Source organism: Melopsittacus undulatus, chromosome Z (assembly GCF_012275295.1).
Source record: "Melopsittacus undulatus isolate bMelUnd1 chromosome Z, bMelUnd1.mat.Z, whole genome shotgun sequence".
NCBI classification, from domain to species: Eukaryota; Metazoa; Chordata; class Aves; order Psittaciformes; family Psittaculidae; genus Melopsittacus; species Melopsittacus undulatus.
Window position 1 is genome coordinate 52,618,163 of NC_047557.1, and position 25,487 is coordinate 52,643,649.

A 25,487-nucleotide genomic window follows, 5' to 3' on the forward strand; every position below is an offset into this window, starting at 1 on the left:
CAAGAAAAGCACAACTAAGACAACTAAAAGCACACAGAAACTAGCAGCATATAGAAACGGATCTTCCCCCATCACTTTCCCACCCCCACCAGTAAGCCTTCCTCTTTCTCCTAGCACTGGGCCTCTCAGCCTTTCTTTGCCAGGATTCACACACATCAACTTCCTCTTGAATTGTCAGTAAGGTAAATTTCATTGCCAACACCTGAAAAAGAAAGCATATGAAACTAAAAGCAGGACAAGCAGCCAACTGCAACAAATGTGCAAAGACTAGCAGAAATGTGAGGAGAAACTGGGTTATTTATTCCAGACCTGTATGAGGCACTGGAGCACTCTCCCCAAAAACTTTCACCTTCTACAGTTTCCAAAGTCACCACCGGTTCACCTATAGCAACCACTGAATTTCCCTTACTCATCCCCCTGTGACTTTCACAGAGAAACCTAACCTCTCATTCCCCAGTAACTTACTGATTACCATCATCGCTTTAGCCAGCTCTGGCCTTGCCAACTAATTTTTTTTTGTCTAAAAGACAAAATCTCCATTTCTCTTCAACAATCAGTTGTACCCAGAATTTTCTTAACACTTCTGCTCATGGAAGGAGAAAGAAAACACCACCAAACAGTCCCCGAAACAAATCAAGTCATGCCAACAGATCAGCTGCTACAGAACTACAAGTTTCACGGCTATGTTACATCCACTGCTCAAATTGCAGAGTAGCGGCAAAGCCAGATTCCATGTCCACTACATTTTGACAGCTCTGTAAACAATGACAGCAAAACCTCAGGATGTTCATGGACCAAGCTCCGAACATTAAAATCGAAAAGGACAACTCTTCGGTTGATAGCATATTATCTTCACAGCTGAATTTTATCTCTTGAGACTTGGGCACTACTTAAAAATAACGGGAAACCAACACACAAAGTTTCTGGCAAGCAAGCCTGTCGAGCGCAGCAGGCAAGTTAGAGAAACCCGGCACTGACACACCGGAGCCACACCAAGGCACGGGTGGGGGATCAGAGCAGAGGGCTGCACCAAGGCCGCCGAGCCGGGACGCAAGACGGGGGTGATGGGGGACGCACCTAGGTGCGCTTATCCTCTGCCGCAGGCCCCGGCCCCACAGCCGTGCCGGTCGCGGCGCCGAGAGCCGTGGGTTTCTTTGTTCCCTCGACGCGGAGGCCGACCCAAGGCGGCGGCGGCGGAAGAGCCCGTCCTGCCGCCCCGGGCAGTCCCCCACACCCTCAGCTCGGCCAGATGAGGCGGGGTGGGTCCGCCAGAGCTCCGCCGACCCCGGTCGCGCTGGAGCTGGCCCGAGCGCCAGGGCGCGGTCCGGACCGGAGAGGCGGGGCGAAGCCGTCTTCTCCCGCCAGAGCAGGACCGCGACACAAGGCCAGGTGCGAGAGACGGGACGGGGAAGGGAGGGCGACGCAGGGAGCCGTGTTCCTCCCACAGGCCCAACTCGGGCGGGGGCCCGGCGGCCGCAGAACTCACCCAGGTGAGGAGGCTCTCCCCGAGCTCGGCCCGCTCCAGACTCTCCACGTTGAACATGGCGGGATGCAGCCGAATAGGGGGGTAACGGCCGCGGACGGGTGGGTACCGCCGGCGCCCCCTCCCGCCCTGTTCTGCCCTGTCCCAGGCCGGGCCGCGGCGTCGACACGTCAGAGCGACCTGACAGTCAACGTCCTGCGCGCGCCTGCGCCGTGCGGCCGCCGCGCGGGGGCGGGGGAGACGCGACGGGACGCGGCGCGACGCTGTCGGGGAGGGGGGTGCGGAGGAGGGCGGGGCCGTCGGGGCTGTGGTCGGCGGCGGGCCCTGCGCGCGCCGGGAGCTGCTGAGGTACCGCCGTGCGGGGCCGCGCTTCAGCCCGCGGCACGTAGGGGAAGGGGCCGTGGTGCGGCCTCGGCCCGCCCAGCCCGAGGGCTTTCCCCCTGACCCGTTAGAACCGGCGGGAGGGGGCGGGGAGTGCCGTCCCCGGGAGGTGTGAGCGGCGCCTTGCGGCCCTTCGGCCAGGCACCCTGTTAGACTCCACTGCTGCGGGTGGCAGTGAGTGGGGACTAGCTTTGCGGAGGAGCGAGGCGCGGAGCGCTCCGCTCCAGGTCTTGTATGCCGCCGGGCCCCCGAGGCGTGCCGCGGGGAGACACAGCCGTACACGGGGTCTGCCCCCTGGTCTGTGTGCGTGCTTGTCCGCGGCTTGTGACGGGTTGGAGCTGTCCGAGGGGTGTCCTAGGCAGGGCCAGGAGGGACCTGCAGCAGCGCACCGCGCCCCGGCTGTCCCTGGCTTTGGGAGCGTGGGTTTGTGAGGACTCTGCACCCACAGACATTCTCTTCCTAGTGAGTAATATGGCTTGGCCTGTGAAAGGAGTAGTCTTTGTGAGGTTTTCCTCTCTTGTGGGAGTAGAAAATTACATTAGCTTCCTCTCATGAAAACTCTGGTGTAGAAAAGTTTAGTTATTATAAAAATAAACTTACTTATTTAGCAATAGCAGCAGGTAATTCAATTAATTTTTAATCTTGAAGACAAGGAGTGTGTTTAATGGCTGGAGCAGCTCTGCACCTTTGCTGTCCCAGACATAGTAGCTCTCTGTTATGATGCAAAGGGATTGCCTGAAGAGTCCAGGAAGCTCCTTTCCAGTAGTCAGTTGAATTTTGGCCCACCTGAAGTTTGCAATACAAATGTTGGATGTCATGATAAGCTGTACAGTTCCCTATCAGTTAGCAGCTGGCATGATGTGTGACATGGCAAGCCGGGTGCCTTGATAACAGCTGAGGGTTGAATAAACAACCAAGAAAGGAAGGGTTGCAGATCTGGTAGCTAGCACTTTGTTCCTGTTTCATGACAGTTCTCCCATTTTATAAGTTGGTAGCATTGACAAAATCTGAGTGTTCCTTTGTGCCAACTGGTTTCAAACTAAAAGTGTATTGTAAAAGCTTGACAGTAGGACAATTCTCAGGTTTTCCCAGTAAAGTACCTACTCACTGATCTCATTGTACAACCTGCTTGTTTTAAGTCACAGATTTGGTCTCTCCATTTAAGACTAGCTTTGCCGTTCTGAAATGAGTTGAAAAATTTTAAAAAGCTATATAAACTACACAACTGTATCTTTCACTTCAAAGTTTGAATGTGTACTTCAAGCTATATGCTTGGTACTTCAACACAGGTGCTTCCACAGGTATATTTCAGTGCTTAAGGTTTTCTGCTTCATCTTCTTTAATGTATTTATTTTCCACTTGTCTGTTGTCATACATATAGTTTGTATTCTGTATTTTGTTGATGTGAACACAATAATGCTTTCCCTCTTGCTGCCTATTTTAGATGTAGGGTTGTATTCAGAACCATTGTTTTCTACAATATTGAATTCTTGGGTGCTTAAGAGATTTAAAGCCTCCTTATTCTTTTCTGAGGTATTACCGTATTTCAGTAAACGTTATTATAATTGATAGTATATCCTTTCTCTTCCTGTCTGATCAGAAAACTCAAATATCCAAACTGAAAGCCAGTTCTCTCTCATATTCCTATCTGCATATGAATTCAGTTCCACCTTCTATTTTTTATTAGAACTCTATGTTTTTAAGTATGTTTTAGCCTCAGTGGAACTTTCCTGGGGATTGTTTTACACAGGTCATGCATCACCCAGACAGACATTCCAAACAGTAAGACTATACAGACTACTGAATTTGTCTTTTGCTTCAAGCAAGCAACATAGTTTCAGGCTCATGAGAAAAACGTTTCTCCAGTAACATGGTGTATTAACTCAGCATTATATTCGCTTACCAAATGGCATCTGGAGTTTGCATCTGTGGTATTGTTAATTTGAAAGCATGATTACACCAGCAGAAGTAGACTATATGTGTATATATATATATACATGCATACATATATATATATTTATTTTATTTTTTTCTCTTCAGGGAAAAATGTGCCCCCGAGACTGCTGACCTCAGACCTTGCAGATCCCACCTTACCAGGCAAGTGCCTCAGTTGGTTAGTTCTTAAGGTATATTGAACAAAATTATTATTTGCATACTGAAATTGTCCTTTCTCCTGTTTTAGCAAGACCCTTTATGCTTTTTTCTTTCTCTTTTGCAAAGAGCATGCACACACCTAGGTGCAATCTACATAGTCCTCAAAGCTGGTACTGCTGAATTTGGCTATAATTTTGCTGTACCAGCTGAGTTGATTTTTGACTTCAGAGTTGCTGCTAACTCATATTAGTGCTGTATTAACAGATTACATTAAATCCTAGTAAGATTATCCCAAGTCATCTTTAAGAGCCTTCTCACAGAAGAAAGCTTGTCAGTTTGTATGTTGCTATACATGATTTTTTTTTTTTAATTCCCTTAGTAAGTGTCCCCTTTGGGTGATCTCCTCCTGATTTTTAAAACCTATGGAGATACTTCATACTAGAGATTATTGTGCATGCTTTATTCAAATAAGACACAAAAATGAAAAACTAATAAACCCTGTTTCCTTCAAACCACATTTTTGAGTACACTGTCATTTTCTTTATTTCTGTTTTATTACGTGACATGTGTCTACACCCCTTTTTCAAAATCCACCTTTAGTACACTGAAGTACCCGGATAAAATGTATCAGCTCAGGATGTAGCTGATATAGGATTAGGCTAGTTAGATGTTTACTGCTTACCATGCATGCTTGATGCCTGATGTTGCTAACTCTTTCTGAATGCAGTCTAGACACACCTTTGAGCTTCTCATGAGGGAGAGCTGAAATAACTGTAGGATCCAGTTTCCTGGATTTGTAAATGTCCCGTTTTATGCAATGTCCCATTTCGTGCAAATGTCCATATGCTGCAAAGTCACATTCCAAACCACAGATAATGGCCCCAACCTGCTGCTACCATGAAGTAAGAAGTAATTGGATAACTTCTGATGAGAGAGGTCTCAATTATTGCTCCATACATAAAAAATTGTCTTAATTTGGAAATTTTTGTCTGTTTTTCTCTTAAATGAAACAAAAATCACTAGATTTTCTATGCCTTAGGTATTTCAGTGTAAGCTAATATCCATGCAGAGGGTGGGTGACGGAATAGATATGCTGCATTTTAGTATGTTTAAATCCTTAAACTGGATTACTATTATCTAAACCAGGTAATGTCATTAGAAACCTGTTGATACAATCTTTTTCTTGAAGCCAGATTTTGTTGTTCCTTTTTCCATGGAAGGAAATTTTGAGGAGTTTAAGCTTTTTTTCATCATAAAAAATATGACACAGTATTTTACTAGCTGGAGAGGAATTAGCTTATAATGGAAAACACATGTTCTCTACAAATTAAGCAGCATATTTATCAGGGGTTAATGCTCCTGCTAGTGAAAGACAACTGGCAAAAGGAATTACAGCTTCTCACTTGCCGCCAGCCCACCACCACTGACTTAATTTTATGTATTTTTCAAGAGCTGGGGTTGGTTGCCAGTGCTGCAACAAGAAGAAAATACACAAAATAAAAATTAAGTTAAACAAAATAAAACAGAACAAAACTACTCCACAAGAATGCAAACCTTGTTCTCATGCAGTTCACTCCCAGCCCATCCCTGAAAGGACACATTGTTATCCAACCTATCTTTCGGATGTTGAACAAGTTGTACAATGTTCTCAAAGTCAATAAAATGTTACTCTTAGCGATTAATTTGTATCTCTCAGCAGTATTGCCTGTGTGTTATATCATTGTTTACTGCTCAGGGGTGAGGAGAGCCTCTTTTTCTCTGTGCTTGTATTGCTCCTTTGGTAGTGAGCCCTGAAATCTGTGTGGTTTTGAGAGTGTATTAGCATGTGGTGCTTCTGCTATAAAATTGGAAAAGTTTAAATCTTTCAGAATACTGAAGGGGATGTTTGGATTCTGGATAGCTGCCAACAAGTGTTCAATATATCATGACAAACACTGAATTGTTTTTCATTTCTTTATTTCACAAAAACATGAGGTATTCTTCTAGCTCTGCTTTATGTTGAGTATTGACAGTCTTCATAATGCTTTTCAAAGCTGAAAAAATGAAGAAATGATACATCCACACTAGTGTATGTCCTCATGCCCTCACTTTTCAATGTAATCTATATGAGTTTCCAAGAATAAAAAACATTCTAAATACATTATTGCTCAGTTCTTTTTTTTTTTTCATAATCCTGCGTACATTGTTCATACTTAGCCATAGACAAAGGAATGTTCCAAGTGTTCTGTGGACAATTCAGTGTGAGGTTGTACATTCTGTAGCTATCAAGAATCCTAATGCAGATAAACCTGATCCCAGTGTAAGTACTGTGCTGCAATGTCCTGCTGTAGCTTAGATAGCCCAAGAGGAATGGAGGAGTACCTACTTGTCCTTTTTCACCTCGCTTTGCAATTGCATTGCTTCGCTTCAAGAAAGTACCAGTAGTTTGAAGATGAGATGAAATGAAGCTGGAAACTAAGTTTGGACCTCTTTTGTTGTTTGTTTTAATGTAGGAGAAAGGCCCAACATTTTTGTTGGATTTTTAAACTTTGTAACTGATACTTTTAACATGAAGAGGATGACTGCAAAAATTGCAGTTTTCATGTGAGTATTATTAAATGTTGTTTGGTTTTCAACCTCTAATTGTAACACAGGGTGGGATTATGCTTTCATTTAAGAAACGTATAGCTGTTAAATGGCTAAAAAGAGAAAAAATCTTAAGTACAACCAAAAATGAATTCTAAAATTTAGGATTTTTTCATACAATTTTTATTATTAAATTTCATTCCTTTTTTTACTTACTGCCTTTTTTTCCTTGAAGTCATTCCATTAATTTGGTACTTTTCTGAGAGCTAGTGTAGGCAAGAATTAATTTCTTGTATAAAAAAATAGGCATCATTTAAAAAAAAAAAAAACCTTTTCAATTGTATAGAGAAACAGAAGTAGCATAAATCTACAGAGAAAAAGAAAAACTTTAAAATTATTTAATGTCTAAAAAGCCTGTGGTATAGGATTCTGATCTGAAAAGGATTATATGGTGAAAATTTTCATTAAATACTCTTTGCATAACCAGACAACTGTAATGGATCAGCATAAAAAAGTTGAGTTTAATACAGACCACATCAAATTATTACTGGTTATTATGTCAGGAGAGGTGAGATGTCTGTGATAAAGTCTAGTTCTAGAAGTTTTTTCTGACATACTTAGTCCTTATCAGTACTGGTTGTCTCTGAAGATTGAAAGGTCTTCACTACAGTCTTCAAGAATTAAGTCTACTGTACCTCACTTATTAATTGTATCAGCTGAAAGAGCACCCTGCTAAACACATGCATTGAGAAGCAAGATTCTTTAGCAGCTGTTTTAGAAGTGTTATCTGATCTATTCAAACAACTGCAGATGTGTTCATGAGCTGTTGTGGTTGTACCTGAAGAAATATGAAGTGCAAGCTTGCAATTCTAGATATTTTTTTTGAAAATATTCAAAACAGACTTGAAATCAGAAAAGTGCATCCTCCTTCAGCCAGACAATCATCAAGTAGTGTATTTCAGCTCTGTTCTTGTAGCTATTGCTTTTTTCGCATGCTGATCCAGAGACAAGAGTGGGAGGAGATTGCAGCTGCCTTTACTGAGGGTTGAATGACTATTCTGAAAAAGCATGTATTGATCTTTTGAAGTGAAACCTTTCTGTTTGTAGTTCATAGCCTACACCATTCATGTCAGCCCTCCTGTGCAATGGTCTGATTAAGAAAAAACTGCTAGAGGTAATAAGGAGAATATGCTTAGTAGTTGTTGGCTGTCCAGAAGCAGCAAGTAAGTTAAAACTTGTGAGCCTTAAGCATTGGTAGCCTGTCTTCTATAGAACTTAGTAATAGAAGCAGCTGGGAGAGGGACTGAGCCAGACTCTCAGCTTCAGGGAAGTCCCAGGGATTTCCACTCCACCCTCTACACACCTTGCCAATATTGATACCTAAGAGAAGTCAAAGTGTTTGAGGAGTGCCATTTTATATAACCAGAAAGACTGCATGAATTTCTTCTGGACACTACATTTGTGTGAAAATTGTTATTGAGAAAGTCATATGTGGTAAGTCAAAATGCGAAGTAAATACAAGTAACAGGGGTATGTGCGGGAAGGAAGAGAAGGTGATTATCTGTGCATTTCTTATTCTGCTCCTAAGCTGGGCGCCATAGTATGCTATTTCAAGAAGAGTGCATGAGCAGACGTAGTGAGTGCTGTTGATGGTAGATGGATAAGGATTAAAAGTGTTGTTGCAAGGAACTTGCAGAGAGTGAAAGAGAGTGGATGTCTTGAAGGCTGTTCAAGGAAATTGAGTTTTCTTTGTGTGATACTGACAATTCATGTGTTGGCTTCAGAGCATACCAAACAAGCAGTGACACAAGTGGCCTTCCAGGTGTCAGTGAACACACAGATATGCTTGCCTTCCAAACATGCAGTTAAATCATCTGTATGTCTCTACCACAGCATGTATTTCTGGGAAAAAAAAAAAAAAAACAACACCCAAACCCAAGCAACAACAACAACAAAAAACACAAAACCCAAAAAAAAAACAAAAAAAAAAAAAACAAACAACCCAACTACCCAAACCAATCAAACAAAATCAACCAACCAAAAACAAAAAAACCCCTGCATAGTACTTAATGGGATATAGTTGTTATTAGCATGTTGGTCTCTCCAAACACAGCTGATGCAGGACAGCAGAGGAATCGTCACATACCAGTTCTTCGCCATTTTCTTCTTGCTTTGTTGTGAGTGATGAACCCAGAAATGACAGTGTAACACAGCAGAAATTAGTGGGCTGTTGATGGTACTTAAGGAGAGAAAGTGTAGAAGTTGAAGGTACAAGCACACTGCCTGAGATACAGTTGTGGAAACTGAGAGTTTCAGAATGGCATATTGTAAAAAGGAGATGCATCTTTGGTATTGGATATGCAAAGAAATCAAGTATATGGGTTGGGAATGTTGAGCACACCTACCAGTCCAGATCTTCAGTATGAAGGAACTGCTGCTCAGAAAACCTCCGCAACACCTTAGCCTCATGGTTTTAACTACAGCAATATAATTTCATAACTAGCTACCTAGACAAATGCTACAACTTCTTGCATAAGCTCTAGTTCCTATGTAAGACCTTTCCACAAAGATCTGATCTTTTTCTCATTATATATGAACATATTCATGTGAGTGTCTATGAAACCTGTCTCAATATTGACCTACTTTAAACAGGGTATACTGGTATTTCACCTTTGAGAGAATTTACTCTCTCTCTGAATATTAATTGACATTACAGTAGTTAAACTATGATGTGGGAATTCTTAAAGAGCCAAGGCCACATAGTGAGCAATCCCGATACCCTGAGCCTTATTACTGTAAAGTAAGAAGATTTTTGGCAGGCATAAGCAAGGTCAATTGTCTTGTTAGGCCTCTGTAATTTTCCACGGAAAACGTGCAGAGAATGATCTCTGCCAAGGTTGTAGTTTCCCACTGTATTTTTAGAGTAAGGTATTTAATCACAATTATAACAAGTTGTAAACTTTAGCTCTGTAAACGATAGTAACCTCTAGACTAACCAATTAGAGCTCAGTATCCAAGGCTGTTACATAAGGGAGTAAGGGTATAAGAAGAGCACTGTATCTAATAAAGTTTGGCAATCGCTTGATCACATTGATCGTCTCCGCGTTGTCCGGGACTCCTGCGTCTACACTATGACACAGTTGCTTATGGAAAGATGTGATTAGCAAAAAATATGACTATAGTTGTATATGACTGTAGTAATAATATCAGTTCAGACTGGGACACTTAAGATAACTTAGTTTGTTTCACTTCACATATGTTTCATCTTTTCATTTTTATTTTCACTATGGAAGCCCCAAAGTACAACAATTAAAGAAATCTTCCCTTTGTTCTCCATGAGTTTTCTCTGCTCTTATGGTACTTAATTATGTCGTTTATCCTTTTATACAATGAAGCATTGATGCTTTAGAGGGCAGCTCCCACAAATATGAGGAAGTTTGGAAAAAGCTCCACAGCTCATACAGGAAAAGATCTGGGGAGTGAGAATAACTATCATGTGGAAAACATGATAAAAAGATTACACTTCTAAGTTAGCAGTAGACTAGCATATTGAAATCTTAGCAGGGTAGTCATTACAGGTATCCACTAAAATCCTGATGACCTGTATTCCATTTCAGTTTTGCAGTTAATTTCAGGCCACAGTGTCTGGTGATATTTGCTAGACAAAAAAAATTACAGGTGAGCTGTGAAGCAGAGAGAAACACTGATGAAAGCTTGCAAGCTTATGCACACACACTGGACTAGGATGTAAAGTAAGTGATACCTGCCTTACCTGACCTCATAAATTGATGCTGAGATTTTATGTCAGCTCTGTATGAAAAGTACTTTAATTGTGTATGGACACAGTTTATATATGACTTTGTGGTCATTTGCCAGAGTTAGCCTCACTCTCCTGGTTTTGTAACATTCACAGTTGTAGTTCATTTCACTTCCTGATTACAACAGGAGTGATTTAACAGTGTTGGAAACTGTTTTATTTTGCTTGTCTCCAGCTGTACGTTAATGCTGGAGATTAATAAATCTTAGCATTGACAAAGCATCCTGATTGTTGCATATGTGAAATGAATATAAACCAAACTAGTCTAATTAGGGAGGCCTGGTAAGTCTTTTTCTGACAAGTTTTTCTCATGTTTCCAGCTGTAGAATGGTAACGCATAGCAAAGATGCATAATGTACTGCATCAGGTCATTCTTCTGTATCCAAATGGGTGCTTAACACTCTATAAAACAGCTAATCCCCAAATGTCCTAGTTTTTTTCTTCACAGAAGTGGTGCATATTAGTTTCTACATTGTCTCAGTTTAGCAGAAATCATGTATAATAGCTAAAATCCTTGATAATGCAGAGTCGTTATGCTTTTTTAAAATGAGCTGTCCTTAGAATATGTCTTATTCATCATTAGCCTATTCCTGGGGAAGTTATCTGGTAAAGATTCCCAGGTAAAGAATCTGACTGAGGTTTAAAAAAATGTCTTTAGATCACAGCACAGTCATTTAAGACTTGTGTGATACTGGGCTAAACAAATGCTTTGCAGTGCTCTGCAGCAAGCTCAGTGTTTGGTAAAAACGCAACTGTGCCCTCTTCTTTTACCATTTTTTCCCCAGTGACTATTCTGTTTCTTTAGGAATGTATTGTTTCTATGAGTAGATGTTTATTCACTTGGAGTATTGTGTGCAGTTCTGGTGTCCTCAACATAAAAAGGACATGGGACTGTTAGAACAAGTCCAGAGGAGGGCCGCGAGGGTGATCAAGGGACTGGAGCACCTCCCATATGAAGACAGGCTGAGAAAGTTGGGGCTGTTCAGCCTGGAGAAGAGAAGGCTGCGTGGAGACCTAATAGCAGCCTTCCAGTATCTGAAGGGGGCCTACAGGGATGCTGGAGATGGACTATTCATTAGGGACTGTAGTGGTAGGACAAGGGGTAATGGGTTGAAACTTAAACAGCAGAGGTTTAGACTGGATCTAAGGAAGAAATTCTTTACTGTTAGGGTGGTGAGGTACTGGAATAGGTTGCACAGGGAGGTGGTGAATGCTCCATCCCTGGCAGTGTTCAAGACCAGTTTGGATGAAGCCTTGGGTGATATGGTTTAGTGTGAGGTGTCCCTGCCCATGGCAGGGGGGTTGGAACTAGATGATCTTAAGGTCCTTTCCAACCCTAACTATTCTATGATTCTATGCATATTATTTGGAACTATGTTTAAAATGCACATGAGCGTATGTATATTTTAATGTGTATATATATGTACATATATATATTTCTTTTTCCATTTTAGAGCTGTGATGGCCAGTCACCAAGCAGAAGTTCAGAGTTTGAAGCTTGATAATGGTTCAGTTATAGAAGGAATAAGTGACCAGGTACTGGTGGCAGTTGTGCTCAGTTTCACTTTCATTGCTGCTCTGGTGTATACGCTTTTAAGGTGAGATTATGTTGACAGGAATTAATCAACATATCTGTGTTTGTAAAATTCTAACTTTCTCAACAATTTTTCATATTAGTATATAAAACAACTGCGATTTTTCATATTAAGGAAATGATCAATCACTTACTCTGTTTAATTGTTTGGCAGAGTTTCATTTTTTAATTCAGGTAGAATGAAATGATGCATTTCTCAGAAGTGAAGTTTAACTCTTCAGATGATCAAACTGAATAATGTTCATCATTCCTTAAGACTGAAGATGGCTGAATTTACAGTTTGTATGGCTGGTGTGTCTGTCATGTTTGATTACAACAGACAGATTTGTCAGTAGTCACTCCACAATTAAGATTGGATATAACCCAGCAACATATGTTCTAGTTTCGGCCTTCTTCCATAGAAAAGACCCCAAAAAAACCCCAAACATTAATAAATTGTCTGATTCATTTTATAAAAGAATATGTTGGAAAACAGTGAGCTATAATATGCTTTCCATAAAGCAAAATGTTAAGGTCGAAATTCAGTAGCTGTAATGAGTAATCAAAGCTGGTTTTCATTTCAGAGTTCTTCCTTTCAACTTGACAAATTCCTTAGCTTATGTATTTTGGGAAAATAAGTCTTTGCCAAGTAGGAGGTATTTGGGAGCAAGCTACAAAACAAATCAGAGTGTGAATGTTTGGCTGGACTGCAGGGCTGTGCTGCTGTTCAGGATCAGGAGATAAAGGAATCTGAGAGAAGCATATGCACTTCACCTTGCTTTTCTTTCCAATGCTGTTTCAATTATTCAGATGGTTTCAGGAGTTCCTTTTTTTTTCTCTCTCTGCTCTTACAATTTTTCTACCTTAGATTGATATTTTTAGCATTTGTAAGTTGTGTTTCCTTTTTCTTCTCTAGTTATGTTAGGCAATACAGTGGTCTCTGTATTCCTTACACTGTGTCCATTACAACAGTCTCTTTGCCAGACTGTACTTCAGTATGTGACATCTGAAATACTTAAGTTTTTAGGAACAGGCCCTGGATAAAAATGCATGAAAGAAGGCTTATGGTAGTGAATAAAGTTGCAGGAACTGAATGAAAACTTCAAGTAGGCAACAAGTAGTGTAGGTTGCAGTGGATTTTAGGGGACAGAACTGTTAAGGGATATGGTTGCTGCACTTGTTTCCAGCAGGGAGAACTCAATGAAGCATCACATCAGGGCATGAACTGAAGGTCTCTGTGCTTTTGCTGGAGGAACTTATTAAGAGTAATTAACATAGATACCAAGTTGTAAATGTTTAGTTCAATCACTATAAGATACTTTTGCGAAACCTGTATGTCTTTGACTTATAAATTTCCATAAAATGCTGCTAGCTTTTTTCATCATCTTTTAAACTTGTGGGTAGGTTGTCACATTACCAATGAGACTGTGAATATTTAATTTATCAAACAAATTAAAGGGAGCTAGACCCTCCAGTGCTTTGTATCAGAGATTCCCTACTTATCCCAGATGACTTACCCAACCCATGTTTGTGTATCTGCAGGTTTAAAACTTTTTCTCTTAATTTCTATTCCATCAAATGGTTTCATTGTAAGATTAAATTGGTACTTTCAGCAAAATTGAGGTCTTAATCCTTGGAAATTAACAATGGTCATCACTGCGCAGTAATACACCAGTCCCCATAAGTACTGTCCCTCACTTTCCCTGTGTGAGGCTGCACACTGATCATTCAGGCAGCCTTCCTCCTGGTAATTATAGATTAGTGGGGCTCTTTGTGATACATAGTACATGTTTCCACATCATGAAAAAATTACATCTTTTTACGTGCTAACACTCAAAAACAGGGAAACTAGAAGACTCCACATCTAACTTTATTTCTTTCTGGCATTGATAATGCCTTTAATTTCATAGAACCGCACTGGTTTTAATTTATTTGATTTATTTTCTCACACTAATTGAATAACAGAAGTTATGAATTTGATATGTCTTGACCTATGCTGTCCCTTCCTGGACACTCCACAGTGTTCGCTATTTCATCATCTTACGCATACGTGACAGATGTTGTACATACTGTACCTCTACATCTCTACAAATTTTCTCATGTATTCAATATTCAACATAGTATAAAATGAACACTTTAGCAGAAAATTTGCAGTAAGTAATTTGTGAAGGAATCAGAGTAAACTGGCTTATAATTCACACTTTCTATTTGTGTGTAATTTAAATTGAATTTTCAATATATATCGAAGTCCTGGCAAACTGAAGGTGAAAACTATGCTAATTTGTAGCATTTTAACAGGAAAATACTTTCATACATATAACATGAATGACAGACAACATCCACAAAATCTGACTCATGGAGACACAAGATGGGCAGGAAGGGTTTTAGTGTAAGATTCCCATCATGTAACTTCCATATATGTCACTCACATTAGTGTTAAATAAATGTACTCTTTGCAGATAAACATGTAATTATTAGCATTAGAAATATGTGGTTTGTCTGTTCCTCTGAAGAAAGAATGAAGGACACCAAATGTTAAAGATAGCAGTAAGGCAGTATTATGACTGCCCACATCAAATGAAGGAAAATATTGCAGAAGCTGCTAGAGCTGTGGAGGAAATTATGTAAATAGAACTGCAACCAAAAAATATCCTAAAAATTCATCCAGTCCAGCCCTCAGCTCTGACAAAGGATCAACTTCTCTAGATCATCCCTGGAAATGGTGCAACCTGATTTTTGATTTAACTTTCAGTCAAAGATAGATCACAATACCCTGAGGTAACCTTTTATGATTTTGTACACTTTGTAATTAGAAATGTTTTTCCACCAACCCTAGGTAACTGTGGGAAATAATTGCTCATATTTATAGAATGAAAGACTTATCCTCTTCCCTTTTTTCTCCATGAGCAGTCTTTATACGAACTGACATTTCTTCACTCTTTCTGTAATGTTTAAAAAATGTGGGCAGTAGCTTTTATTCTCTTCTGAACTTCCTCCAACTTCTCTACATGTTTTTATGCATTTAGCCCAAAATGGAAAACAGAATCCAGCTGAGACCTCAACAGTGCTGAGGAGAATGTATCACCTTTGAAATACATATGAATAAATAAAGCATAAAAAGTTCTCACGGTTTTGAATATAATGCTATTGACTCATATTTGTTATAACTCAATACCTCTTAATTTTGTTACCATAATTTTAAATTCTAATTCTGTTCCCATTGTGCTTTTGAATTTCAAACTTGTATTGTATCCAGCCTTCTTTATTCTGTGAGTCCCTTCCCTGTGATTCCCCTTGGCACCTCTAACCTGAAGTTTTCTTCATGTTAGAGTCTCAGAGCCTATAGAGTCTTTTTAAAGACTGATTTAAAATGAGTGATTTCTTTTTATATCCAGTCTGATGATAGTTACATAAATTCAACATTCTAAATCTAAGAGTTTGCCTACCCCTTCTTATGTAAACGTTATGTCTTTATCTTTCATGTAGCAGATGAAATAATTAGGTTTTTTCAATACTGTAACTTAGGGAATGAGTGAAAAACTTAAGAAATTTATCAGTAGACCAACAATTCAAAACTTAGCAATGGAGACAGAAAATATTTCTACGTGATAAATATAAAACTTTCAAGCAACATTATTTTTTTGCATGTTAATAGCTTTATTTTGTTTCAAATGAAAATCTAGTTTAAACATGATTTAATGATTGATTATGGAGTCTCTCTGAAAGGTCTTGCTGCTGTACAGCTTTAAATGTCCAGAGTAACTTTAGGATCTAGAATACATGTCCTGTTTCCTTAATTATTTGTGTACTTCCTTTACAATCCTTTATAGCAGGAAGGAATGAGTTTTACCCTTTGTTCAAGTTCCTTTTTTTTTTCCAGTCAGTTGTTTTTCAATGTTGGGTCACAGTGTTCAGTTTTTCTTATTGCTTGTATTTCCTTTCACAGAAATGAACATCAGAACATACACCCAGAAAATCAAGAGCTAGTGCGAGCTCTTCGTCAGCAGCTTCAAACAGAGCAGGTGTTGTGCCAAATGTTGGCGTCATTTAACTGTCTCATTTTGGGTAGTGTAGACTTCTCTGAGGTTCTGGAAGAAGCTGGTCTTGAAAGCTGTGGAAGCTTCCTTACTGTACAGATGCATCTTTGAACTTTATCAAGTAATGAAACAACATAGGCTTTCTTTAACATATAAGTAATTAAAATTAAATATTCAGCTGGCTCTTTTTGCAGACAAGTTTTTGCCACAAGGTGGAGCATGTTAGATTATGTTGTGAGCTTCCTCAATGTTCTGGGGCCTTAGTGTTAAAGGAAAGGAAATCTGGAATACAGTTTGCTGCCACACGACAGGGGTTAGAGTTTGCACTGATAACCTGTGTGTAGCAGAACAGTGGCACAGCAATAAGACCCAGTGAACAAAGTCTGTCAGAGAGAAACTTTTACCAAAGCCTTTACTGACAAGACAAGGAGCACTGTTTTTAAACTGAAAGTCAGATTGAATGAGACTTTGCAGAACCTAAGGTAGTGACACATGTCCCTGCCCTTGGCAGAGAAGTTGGACTACATGGTTTTTAAAGGTCCTTCAAACCCCAACCCTTCTGTAACTGCATCCAATTCTGACATGTAGAGGAGAGGATGGGTGAGTCTAAGCCAGGTTATTGGAACTTGCCGAGTGCCAGCCTGAGAGTGACAACCCATGTTTTTGGAGATTATTCAGGAGAGTCTTTTGTCATATTACTTCTTGAAATAATGACGGATTTTTAGCTATAGTGCCTGTTTATATGGAAGATAAATATGGCAAAATTGGGAGAAAATGTATTTCATGGCATTGACATACACAAGCTGATGTCTGTCCTTGAGTTTGGGAACACTGAATACTGCAACTGGTAACAATGCAGTTCAGTTACCTGGCTCTGGACAGAACAACTTAGGGTAACAAAGTACAAGTCTCAATTTGAGTTGTTATTCACGTGTCAGCATGTCTAACCTAACTTAATGTGAAGAACCAAGGAGGTTCTTTCCCTGTGGTCTTTAACTGGATTGAAGCACACACTTACAGAACAGATGAAGGGAAAATAATGGGCTTGTCACAAGAAGAACTGGCTTAGTATATCAGTTTTTGCATTTAATTATGTTTGATTTTTTTGATTTAGATGTTTCTCTTTCATTTCACATAGTTTTGCATTTGATTGTTTGGCTTCTAGTGAATGAATGCTAGATTTTCTTTTTTTTTTTAAATTCCATAGACAAGTATAAAAATGGTATCTCTAACACTGCATTTCTGTTGTGTTCCAGCAGGATGCTTCTGCTGATGATAGACTTCGCTTCTATACAGATATGTCCTGTCCAGTCTGTTTGCAGCAGGCTACATTTCCTATAGAAACAAACTGTGGACATCTTTTCTGTGGTAAGCAAGAAAAAGAAAATAAAAAACAACCAAGCTGCAAAGATAAAACCAGAACAGAAACACAAACTTATAGCACTAGTATAGTCACCTTAATGCAAAGTCTTGTTTGATTTTATCTGCTTATCTTCTAATGTGCATTAGAAATAATTTTTACATAAATTTCTGCGAAAATATATTTGTGAACAAACAGTCAGATTGAGAATGTGCTGTTTTTCTCTGCTATCAGGATTGAACCCACAGTTAATTTAAAGATGTCAAGGGCAGAGAGTGTAATTTGTTTCCAGTTAGTGAAAAAATGGAGATGCTGAAAAACACTTGGAAATGCACCATTTAAAAGAAGCAGTTTAGAAAAAGTTAAAAATTCTGCTTGGTATTATCTTTTTCTCAGAGTGTTGGGTTTTTTTCTTGGAAGTCCTGAAGAATTAAGGCTAAGTTCACAATGCTTAAAGTGTTTGCCTCTTTCTCTGGGGCCCTGCAATTTAAATTTATATATAAATGCCCTGTGTAGCATTTTGCTGCCTCTTCTTTGTGTTCCCAGGAGGATTCTTTAACTGCATTCATCTGGTTTTATGGAGTATATAATGCACAGCAAGCTTAGTCATTTAAGCAAAAGAATTTACAAATTTGGAAAACAGTTGAAGTATTCAGATTTTTATATATTCCTTCATCCATTAAAACCCCTATAATAAAGCCAGGGTTTTATGATAAATTTTATGTCTCTTGACATTTTTGTGACTTCTCAATTTTAAACTGGTAAAATTTTTAATTATTTTCTTCTTCAGTTAATGATTAAAAAGTCTTCTGTCTTCAGGAAATGATACTTTAATAATGCAGTTGAACCTGTTCAGGATTTTTCTGCACTTAACAGCACTTAATTTGAACATATTGGTTGTAGGTATCTTCAGTGAATGTTATATACAAAATTATACCAGCAAAGATAGGTTTAATCTAACTGCTTATACACTTCTGTTTTTTCCCTTGGTGTGTAGCATGCCATTTCATGCAGTGAATGTTTCAACTCAGAAGTTTAAATGTCTGTAACTTGCCTTCATCAGGTTCCTGCATTATTGCCTACTGGAGGTATGGCTCATGGCTTGGTGCCATCCGTTGCCCAATCTGCAGACAAACGGTAATATTTTAAGTAGCCATGGACCTGATAGTTTGGTTATCTAATATAGCTTACCAAAAAAGCACTTACATGTGAACTGCAGTAGGAAGACTGACAGAAGGCTGAGAAGCTGAAAGAATATGGATATGTGAGACATAGATGGTGGACATTATTTTGTTTGTATAACACTTTTCTTTGCCAAACGGCTTTAAAAAATGCAGATTGTTCCTGCAACTCAAATTTAAGTGAGCAGCACTGATACTCAGCCATTTTTCTGTAAAGGAGTATATGAAAACATAAATCATAAGATCTTAACTATGATTTTTCCATGCTTTCTGTTTTGGATGTTACATAACTTCATTACCAGAACTTGCATCTGAAAGACCTGGCTGTTGTGGAAAACTGCCAATAGGCAGTATACTGCTGGTTTCTGAGAAGTACCCTCTCCCTTCCTTCTCTCCCCAGCAAAAAAACCTACCCATGTCAATTTCTTATATTGTCCCTATTTTTAGTTTGTATGTATTATTAATATGAGCTTTGTAGAGCAAGCATTAACTTCCTACACAACTTACTTACATTGTCAGTTTGAAATATGTCCCTGCAACTCATTAACACATAGGATCTCTGAGTTTTATAATGTATCTTTTAACAAAATATACACTATATATATATAAAATAAATTACATCTTTATTTTAACTGCACAACTACAGAGCTAGTACCTTCTGATGAATTATATAATATGCCTGATGCCCTTGCCCATACATTATATCCTACTTTAATTGTGTGTATGAGCAGGACAAATGACTGTAAGAACACAGAGAAAAGAAAGATAAGTATGACTGCAGGATGAATGAGTAAGTTTAGAATTTAGCCAGTGAGATGAGGGACACAAAAAGTAAAGATGATGAAGATGGAAAAGGGGAAAATAAGTGATTTTTGTGTGTGTGCTTGTGTCCTTATATAGATATTCTTCTACCTTCCTCTGAATAATAGGTAGATTGGATATTACTGCTGGCACAGTTATGCATTCATTTTCATTCTGTGACATAGGAAAAGTCAGGTCTGATTTATAAATAGGGGATGGAAGTACGTACACATGAACAGCGTGAGTCATGCAGAAGGTTTGTTGAAGACAGAAGGTTCGTTGAAGGCAGAAGGCAGGGCTAGGAGTTGAATGTAGATCTGACCATGGTGTCATTTGCTAAATGCGACTGCTGCACAGATAAAAGATAAATATTTAGTGGCCAGGTGATTTTGAAGATGATTGTAATAATTTGAACTGTTTCCAGTGATAATCTGTGTTTGATACCTGAACATTGCTTCTAAATGCAAGTGTTTTCAGAAACTTCTATACAGAAATGTAACATAAGATACATATGAATATGACCGTACATGTTTTTCTATGTTTACATGAAAATTAGCTCAAGAACATAGAAGAATTCTCTGTGCTTACAAAAGAGCCGACAGTTAAAATCTTTTCCTGTTTATTATTCTTCTTGGTCTTTGTTTGAATGTCCAAGTGGAAAAGTATGAGTTTTGCCCCTTGTGTCCTGAAATTCAAGGCCATTCTAAAGATAGAAGAATGGCGCCATTAGTTTCTTTATTTGGTTTTCAGTTTAAGAAACAAAACTAGATTAATTTGGTATATTAACTTTTTTATCCAAATCATCTGTTCCGAAACATAAAAAACTTAGGTGTTTAGAAAAATTTCCTGTAATTCTCTCTTAGAAAGAGGGTTCTTATCCTTGTTATTAACAATCTTTTTTAAAAGATGAATATTCTGTAGAGAGTTGTAAACAATTTGTTAAAACTTAGCAGCAGGGTCCATGTTAATCATTTTTTGTTTTATTTTGCTACCAAATATTCAACTAAACAACTGTGTAGTTAACTGAAATTTACTATTTTCATTGGTAGTTTACAATGTCCGCACTTAAAAAACAGTTGCACCTGTAACAAAATCTCCCTGCTGTGCCTAGGTAACATTGTTTTTACCACTCTTCAGTGAAGATCAGCAGGATGCAGCCCAAGTATTTCAAGATGTTAATGATTACAATCGGAGATTCTCAGGACAGCCCAGATCTGTAAGTCTGGGGTAAATTTGGGTGGAAGTCAGTGATTTTAGGGGAGTTTAACAATATTTTTTGTTATTTCTTTTTCCTCTTCACCCCAACCCCTACCACCCCCCCATTATGAATTTTCTCTTCACAATGCTTAGGGACTATGGAAATTCATATTTACATAATTAAGGCAAACCCATGACCCATGTGTAAAAGTATGGAAACTTGCATTTTTGTTGCAAGTGAGAACTTCTAATAGGCCTTGAGTTCCCAATTTATGTGTTAAGATCTTTTTTAATTGCGACTTTGAAAGGATTAGTCAGTAAAAATACTTAAAGAAATACATGGCGTATAAGGAAGAATATTCACTTTACATCAATCTTCCTTGGATTTTACAGTCTTTATTCTGCTCCCTCAGTGAAGAAAACAGGATTTTTTTTTTTATAAATAGCTAGGCGAAATGGTTGAAGTTCTATGAACTTTACAAAGTCAGTCTGGTGAGCCTGTCTTCTATGTGCGTATTCTTATCTACAAGGTAAAATACATGCACTCACATACTAGTAACTTCCCTACTTCTCTACGTCTGTTCATTGAATATGGATATAGTAACAAAACATTAGCAAGAAAAATCTATAATCCAAAGAGACATAAGAGGTGCAAGATGGATTTTTTTTTTCATATTCTAAACCATAAAACAGTTATACTTTTGATACAGAATAGTATGAAACTACCATTTGGCCTCCATTAGACCTTTCTGTGGGCTCTGTGTCTAGTCCCCAGTGACCTGTCTGAGGTTGTGCCAGAAGTCTGCATTAAAGCCCTAATCAGATTAGATAAATTGTCTTTGATTTATACACGGTGTATTGCCTTAATTTGCCTTTTTGCCACATACAAAATTTCCTTCTTGAGAATTTTTGCAGCTTTGCCAATAACTCTTTTTAATTCATGGCTCTGCGTAGAAACTCTGTAGAGTAGGCAAAGGAACTGGTATAAATAAAAAGACACACAACAAAAAAGAGAGTATTTTCTACTGAGTAGTCAGATAACAGAATCATAGTAGTAAAATGGAAAGGAGGCAGGAATAGATTCATTTAAAGGTTCTTTAATTTACTTTGAAGGCTGATCCATCTTTTGGAAAGTTATCATGGATCTGTTGCTAAAGCAAAATACTAACTTTTGGTTTCTCTTTTATAGATTATGGAAAGAATTATGGATCTGCCCACCTTATTGCGGCATGCTTTCAGGGAGATGTTTTCCGTTGGGGGCCTCTTCTGGATGTTTCGCATCAGAATATTCCTCTGCTTGCTTGGAGCCTTGCTTTACCTGGCTTCACCTCTGGATTTTCTTCCTGAAGCTCTCTTTGGAATTCTGGGTTTCTTGGATGATTTCTTTGTCATTTTTCTTCTGCTGATATATATCTCTATCATGTACCGGGAAGTGGTAACACAGCGACTAAATAGATGAAATGGACAAAAATTAGCCCAAAACAGAGGCAGTTGTGGGATGTAACATAAGTATGGTTTACCAAGGCGCCTGTGTACAGTTTCAGTAGTTACAACTTCATAGCTGGTCGTCTTATACAAATATGAAGGGTTAGTGTGTGGTGATGCTTAACTGGACCATTTAATTATGTATACTACATATGCTTCATAAGATGAGGTTAGTTTTATGATATAATAAGCTACCTTCCTCTGCTTCCACCTGATGAACAATTGTATGTAATCAAAACAGAAAGCACCTTTTTTTGGTGTGTGATTTATGAAAAAGGAATTATAGTAAAAGACTTCTAATGAAAAGTCCATTTGAGTAATTTGGACGTATATAAGGAAATCCAGCAATTCTTCACAGTGCAGTTGTCACAGCTAGATTTTTTTGAAGTCTCCCTATTGTGGGCTAGAGTCTTTTAAAATAACAATAGCTTTGTATGTCTCTGTTGAAGAAGAAACACAAAGACTGCATTACAATTACCACCCTGCAGTTTGCTATTGTTCACATGCTTCAAAAAAACAAGGAGAACACCTCAGTATTGCTTGAACTGCACTATGTACAGTTGCATGCAATTTGTACGATTTTATTTTTATATTGGGGAATACACACAGTATTTGATCTAGATAGAGTAACCAATATTATGCACTGATTAGTGCTCTGTTTTCAAGTGGGAGCATAACTTTATTCTTCAGGCTTCTTTATGAGGTAGGTATGTATCTTGAAAGCAGTTTACACTGCTCTGGGTCAGTGCAGTGTATCTGAAGTGAGAGTTTGCATTCCTGTAGTTGCATTTAAGCATTTAGCCAATAGAAAGAACTCTTGAATTTTAAATAGTGGTTGAAGAAAAGAAGTCAGAACTGTGTGTTTACACTACAGAACTCTACCTGAATGTACTTTCTGCAATACAAGTATTAAACAACGCAGATATTGGGGTGATTGGTTTTCAGCTGGGGTTTCCTTGTTTGGTTGGTTAGTTGGTTGATTTGGATGTGAGTAGAGTGGGTTCTGAATTATCTTGAAAATGGTCTGTGATAAGGGACCCAAAAATGCTAGAAATATTTTTTAAAATACCAGGTTATTAATTATCCTTAGTGTTGGTCTTTATTTTTCATGGCGCATTAGAATATAAGCTATCATAGCTACAGAAGAAATTTGAAAGTATTTCCATTTTAAGAAGTTAATACCAGTAGAAAAGTCAAAGATATGATAGGTCTATGTACATTTTAGTTAAGAGGAATAATGATAGCCATTTTATTTGAACTTCCTGAGTACTTGAAAGACAGTGATTAGACAGGTGATTCTTTGTGTGTTTACATACATGGGATGAGACTTACAATGAAAGGGACCTTTTCAAAACTTCTGTGTTTGCCCATGTGGCTGGTTGTTAGAGATGGGCACGAAGGAAAATAGGAAGTGAAACAAGGGCAGGAGGAGGAGAGCAAAACAGAAAATTGAATTTTTTGGAAGCAAATGCTATTTGATTTGGCAAACTATCTGTTATTAAGCATCTTAGTTGATCTTTTCCCTTTGTGTTTGCATTGCTATTGTATGGGTGGTTTAGTGGCCAGCTCAGAATTAAAGTATTATTGAGTAAGTGTGGATGCTCATAAACTATCAGGTACATTCACAAACCAAGATAATAGTTTAGGATGTTCGGTATGACAGGATTTTGTAGTGTTGCTGTAAGCATTGTTTGGGTTTTGCTTTCTATTCCCCAAGATACCCAGCTGACAGCAAACTCAAAAAAAGTTTTAACTGGGTATATTTAACACCATATTTTCTCCTGGAGTTTAACTTGTATGTCTGCTTAGATAAGAGTGTGAACTGCTGTTGAAGAGCAACTGGAGTCTGTTCCTAGAGTTTGTTGGTCTAGTACCTCTTCCATATATTTATCCTATGATTGTGTCTATGGTTTTTTCCATGACTCTCCAAGTTCAGAATGGATATAGATGTATGTGAAGCTGCTTACTGATTTGCTTTCACTGAGCTTCACAATTCCATAAGCTACTGTGAAGTTCATGCAGATAAGGGGGAAGTTCTTTATTGTAAGGGTTGTGAGGCACTGGAATGGGCTGCCCAGGGAGGTGGTGAATGCTCCATCCATGACAGTTCAAGGCCAGGCTGGACAGAGCCTTGGGTGACATGCTTTAGTGTGAGGTGTCCCTGCCCATGGCAGGGGGGTTGGAACTAGAGGATCTTAAAGTCCTTTCCAACCCTAACTATTCTATGATTCTATGATATATCCACCTAAGTGATCTGCTCCTGAAGAACAAACCTTCTTGTGTACCTGAAAGCATGTACAAGTCATATCTGAGTGGCTTCTACATGCTTTTTGAAGTTTACGTGTGTTCTGTTCCTTCCTTCATAATGTTTCTGCTAGCCAGAAAGGTTTCACTCGTGGGCTTCTGCTTACTTTTGAATATTGACTAACACTGAAGCTTAAATTCAACACATTAAGTGCTTGACAAAATTAGGAACATCCTTCATTTTCAGCAGTATGTGTGCTTGCTTGTGGAGACTTTTTTTTTGGTCCTCCAAGCCACTGATGAACAGTATTATGACTTGCTCAGGGCTTTTGTGAACAGCTGTGACATGAAGATACATCTGTCCTGCAGCATCTGGCTGCTGCTGTTTTACATGAATCTGAGCTAGCTGTAAGTAAGTTAGCTATCTTGAGTACTTAGCTAGAGCTTAACTTAAGCTCTAGAGCTCCCACAAAGCTGGAGATTAATATATGAACATGTAGTATTCCTGAAAAGTGTGCTGCCAGGTTGTTCCTCAGTACTGTTATAGGTTGAGTGCTAGAGCTGAGCACTGTCTCAGAATGTGGAGGAAATATGTCATGCTGTGTGGAGTGACTGAAAACGTCACTGCAGATTTGTTACCTTGAATGGGGCAGCTGTGTCATCAAGGGGGAGAAAAGAAAAAAAAACCGTAGCAGGAAAGAGGAGGGGGAAATGCAGTTCTTAAAAGATCCTTACGGCTTCACCAAAAACTGTGTGAGTTATTTGATTTTTCCAGCAATATGAAAATTGAGAAAACTTAAGTTATGATTAATAGCTCTTACAGAATAACTTGTAGCATTTTGAGGCCTAATGGTCATTCTTATCCTTGTGACAAGTGCTATGTAGGGCGATCTCTCTCTGTTTTGTTTGTGTCCCACACCACTGATGTCTGTGAGGATGAGGCAGAATGGTGTGATTTGGGGATACAATTTTGCCATAGGTTTCATAGAACTGTAGCAGACATGTGTGTTATACTAGATTTTTAAGAAAATAAGGATTTAAACCTACTTGTTACTTTTAATTATAATAAATTGCTATTAGGATAAAAGATTCTGTTGTTTTGTTTTATTGACTTTATGGATGGGAAAGTGTTTTATTCCCCATTTTCCCTCTTCCCTGGGATAAAGTTCTGCAGCCTTGATCAATGTTGTCTGTGGACAGGATGTTCAGAGGTAACTCAGTGGTTTTCAGCTTTGTTATTGCCATTATAAGGATTACATTACAAGGACC

General features: G+C 38.7%; 2 protein-coding genes across 12 annotated transcripts in view; one reads left to right on the forward strand and one right to left on the reverse strand.

Annotated features, from left to right (window-relative positions):
• Positions 1-1,651, reverse strand: part of HOOK3 (hook microtubule tethering protein 3) — a 91,699-nt gene extending 90,048 nt beyond the window's left edge. For all 4 annotated transcript variants that reach the window (XM_034072924.1, XM_034072923.1, XM_034072925.1 and 1 more), the window contains exon 1: positions 1,487-1,651. In XM_034072924.1, the coding sequence (XP_033928815.1) occupies positions 1,487-1,543 (57 nt within the window). In that variant the 5' untranslated portion in view covers positions 1,544-1,651. The remainder of the gene's footprint in view (positions 1-1,486) is intronic.
• RNF170 (ring finger protein 170) lies at positions 1,258-25,307 on the forward strand. 8 transcript variants are annotated; one of them, XM_034072931.1, is made up of 8 exons: positions 1,258-1,389; positions 3,905-3,961; positions 11,795-11,938; positions 15,860-15,935; positions 17,207-17,318; positions 18,374-18,447; positions 20,404-20,508; positions 21,679-25,307. In XM_034072931.1, the coding sequence occupies exons 3-8, from the start codon at positions 11,802-11,804 to the stop codon at positions 21,946-21,948; spliced, it is 774 nt and encodes a 257-aa protein (XP_033928822.1). In that variant the 5' UTR covers positions 1,258-1,389; positions 3,905-3,961; positions 11,795-11,801; the 3' UTR covers positions 21,949-25,307. The 8 variants fall into 8 exon arrangements, with proteins under 8 accessions (XP_033928822.1, XP_033928823.1, XP_033928819.1 ...); XM_034072932.1 differs by lacking the exon at positions 1,258-1,389 and adding an exon at positions 1,413-1,490; XM_034072928.1 differs by lacking the exon at positions 1,258-1,389 and adding an exon at positions 1,566-1,584.
• Positions 25,308-25,487: the final 180 nt, after the last annotated feature.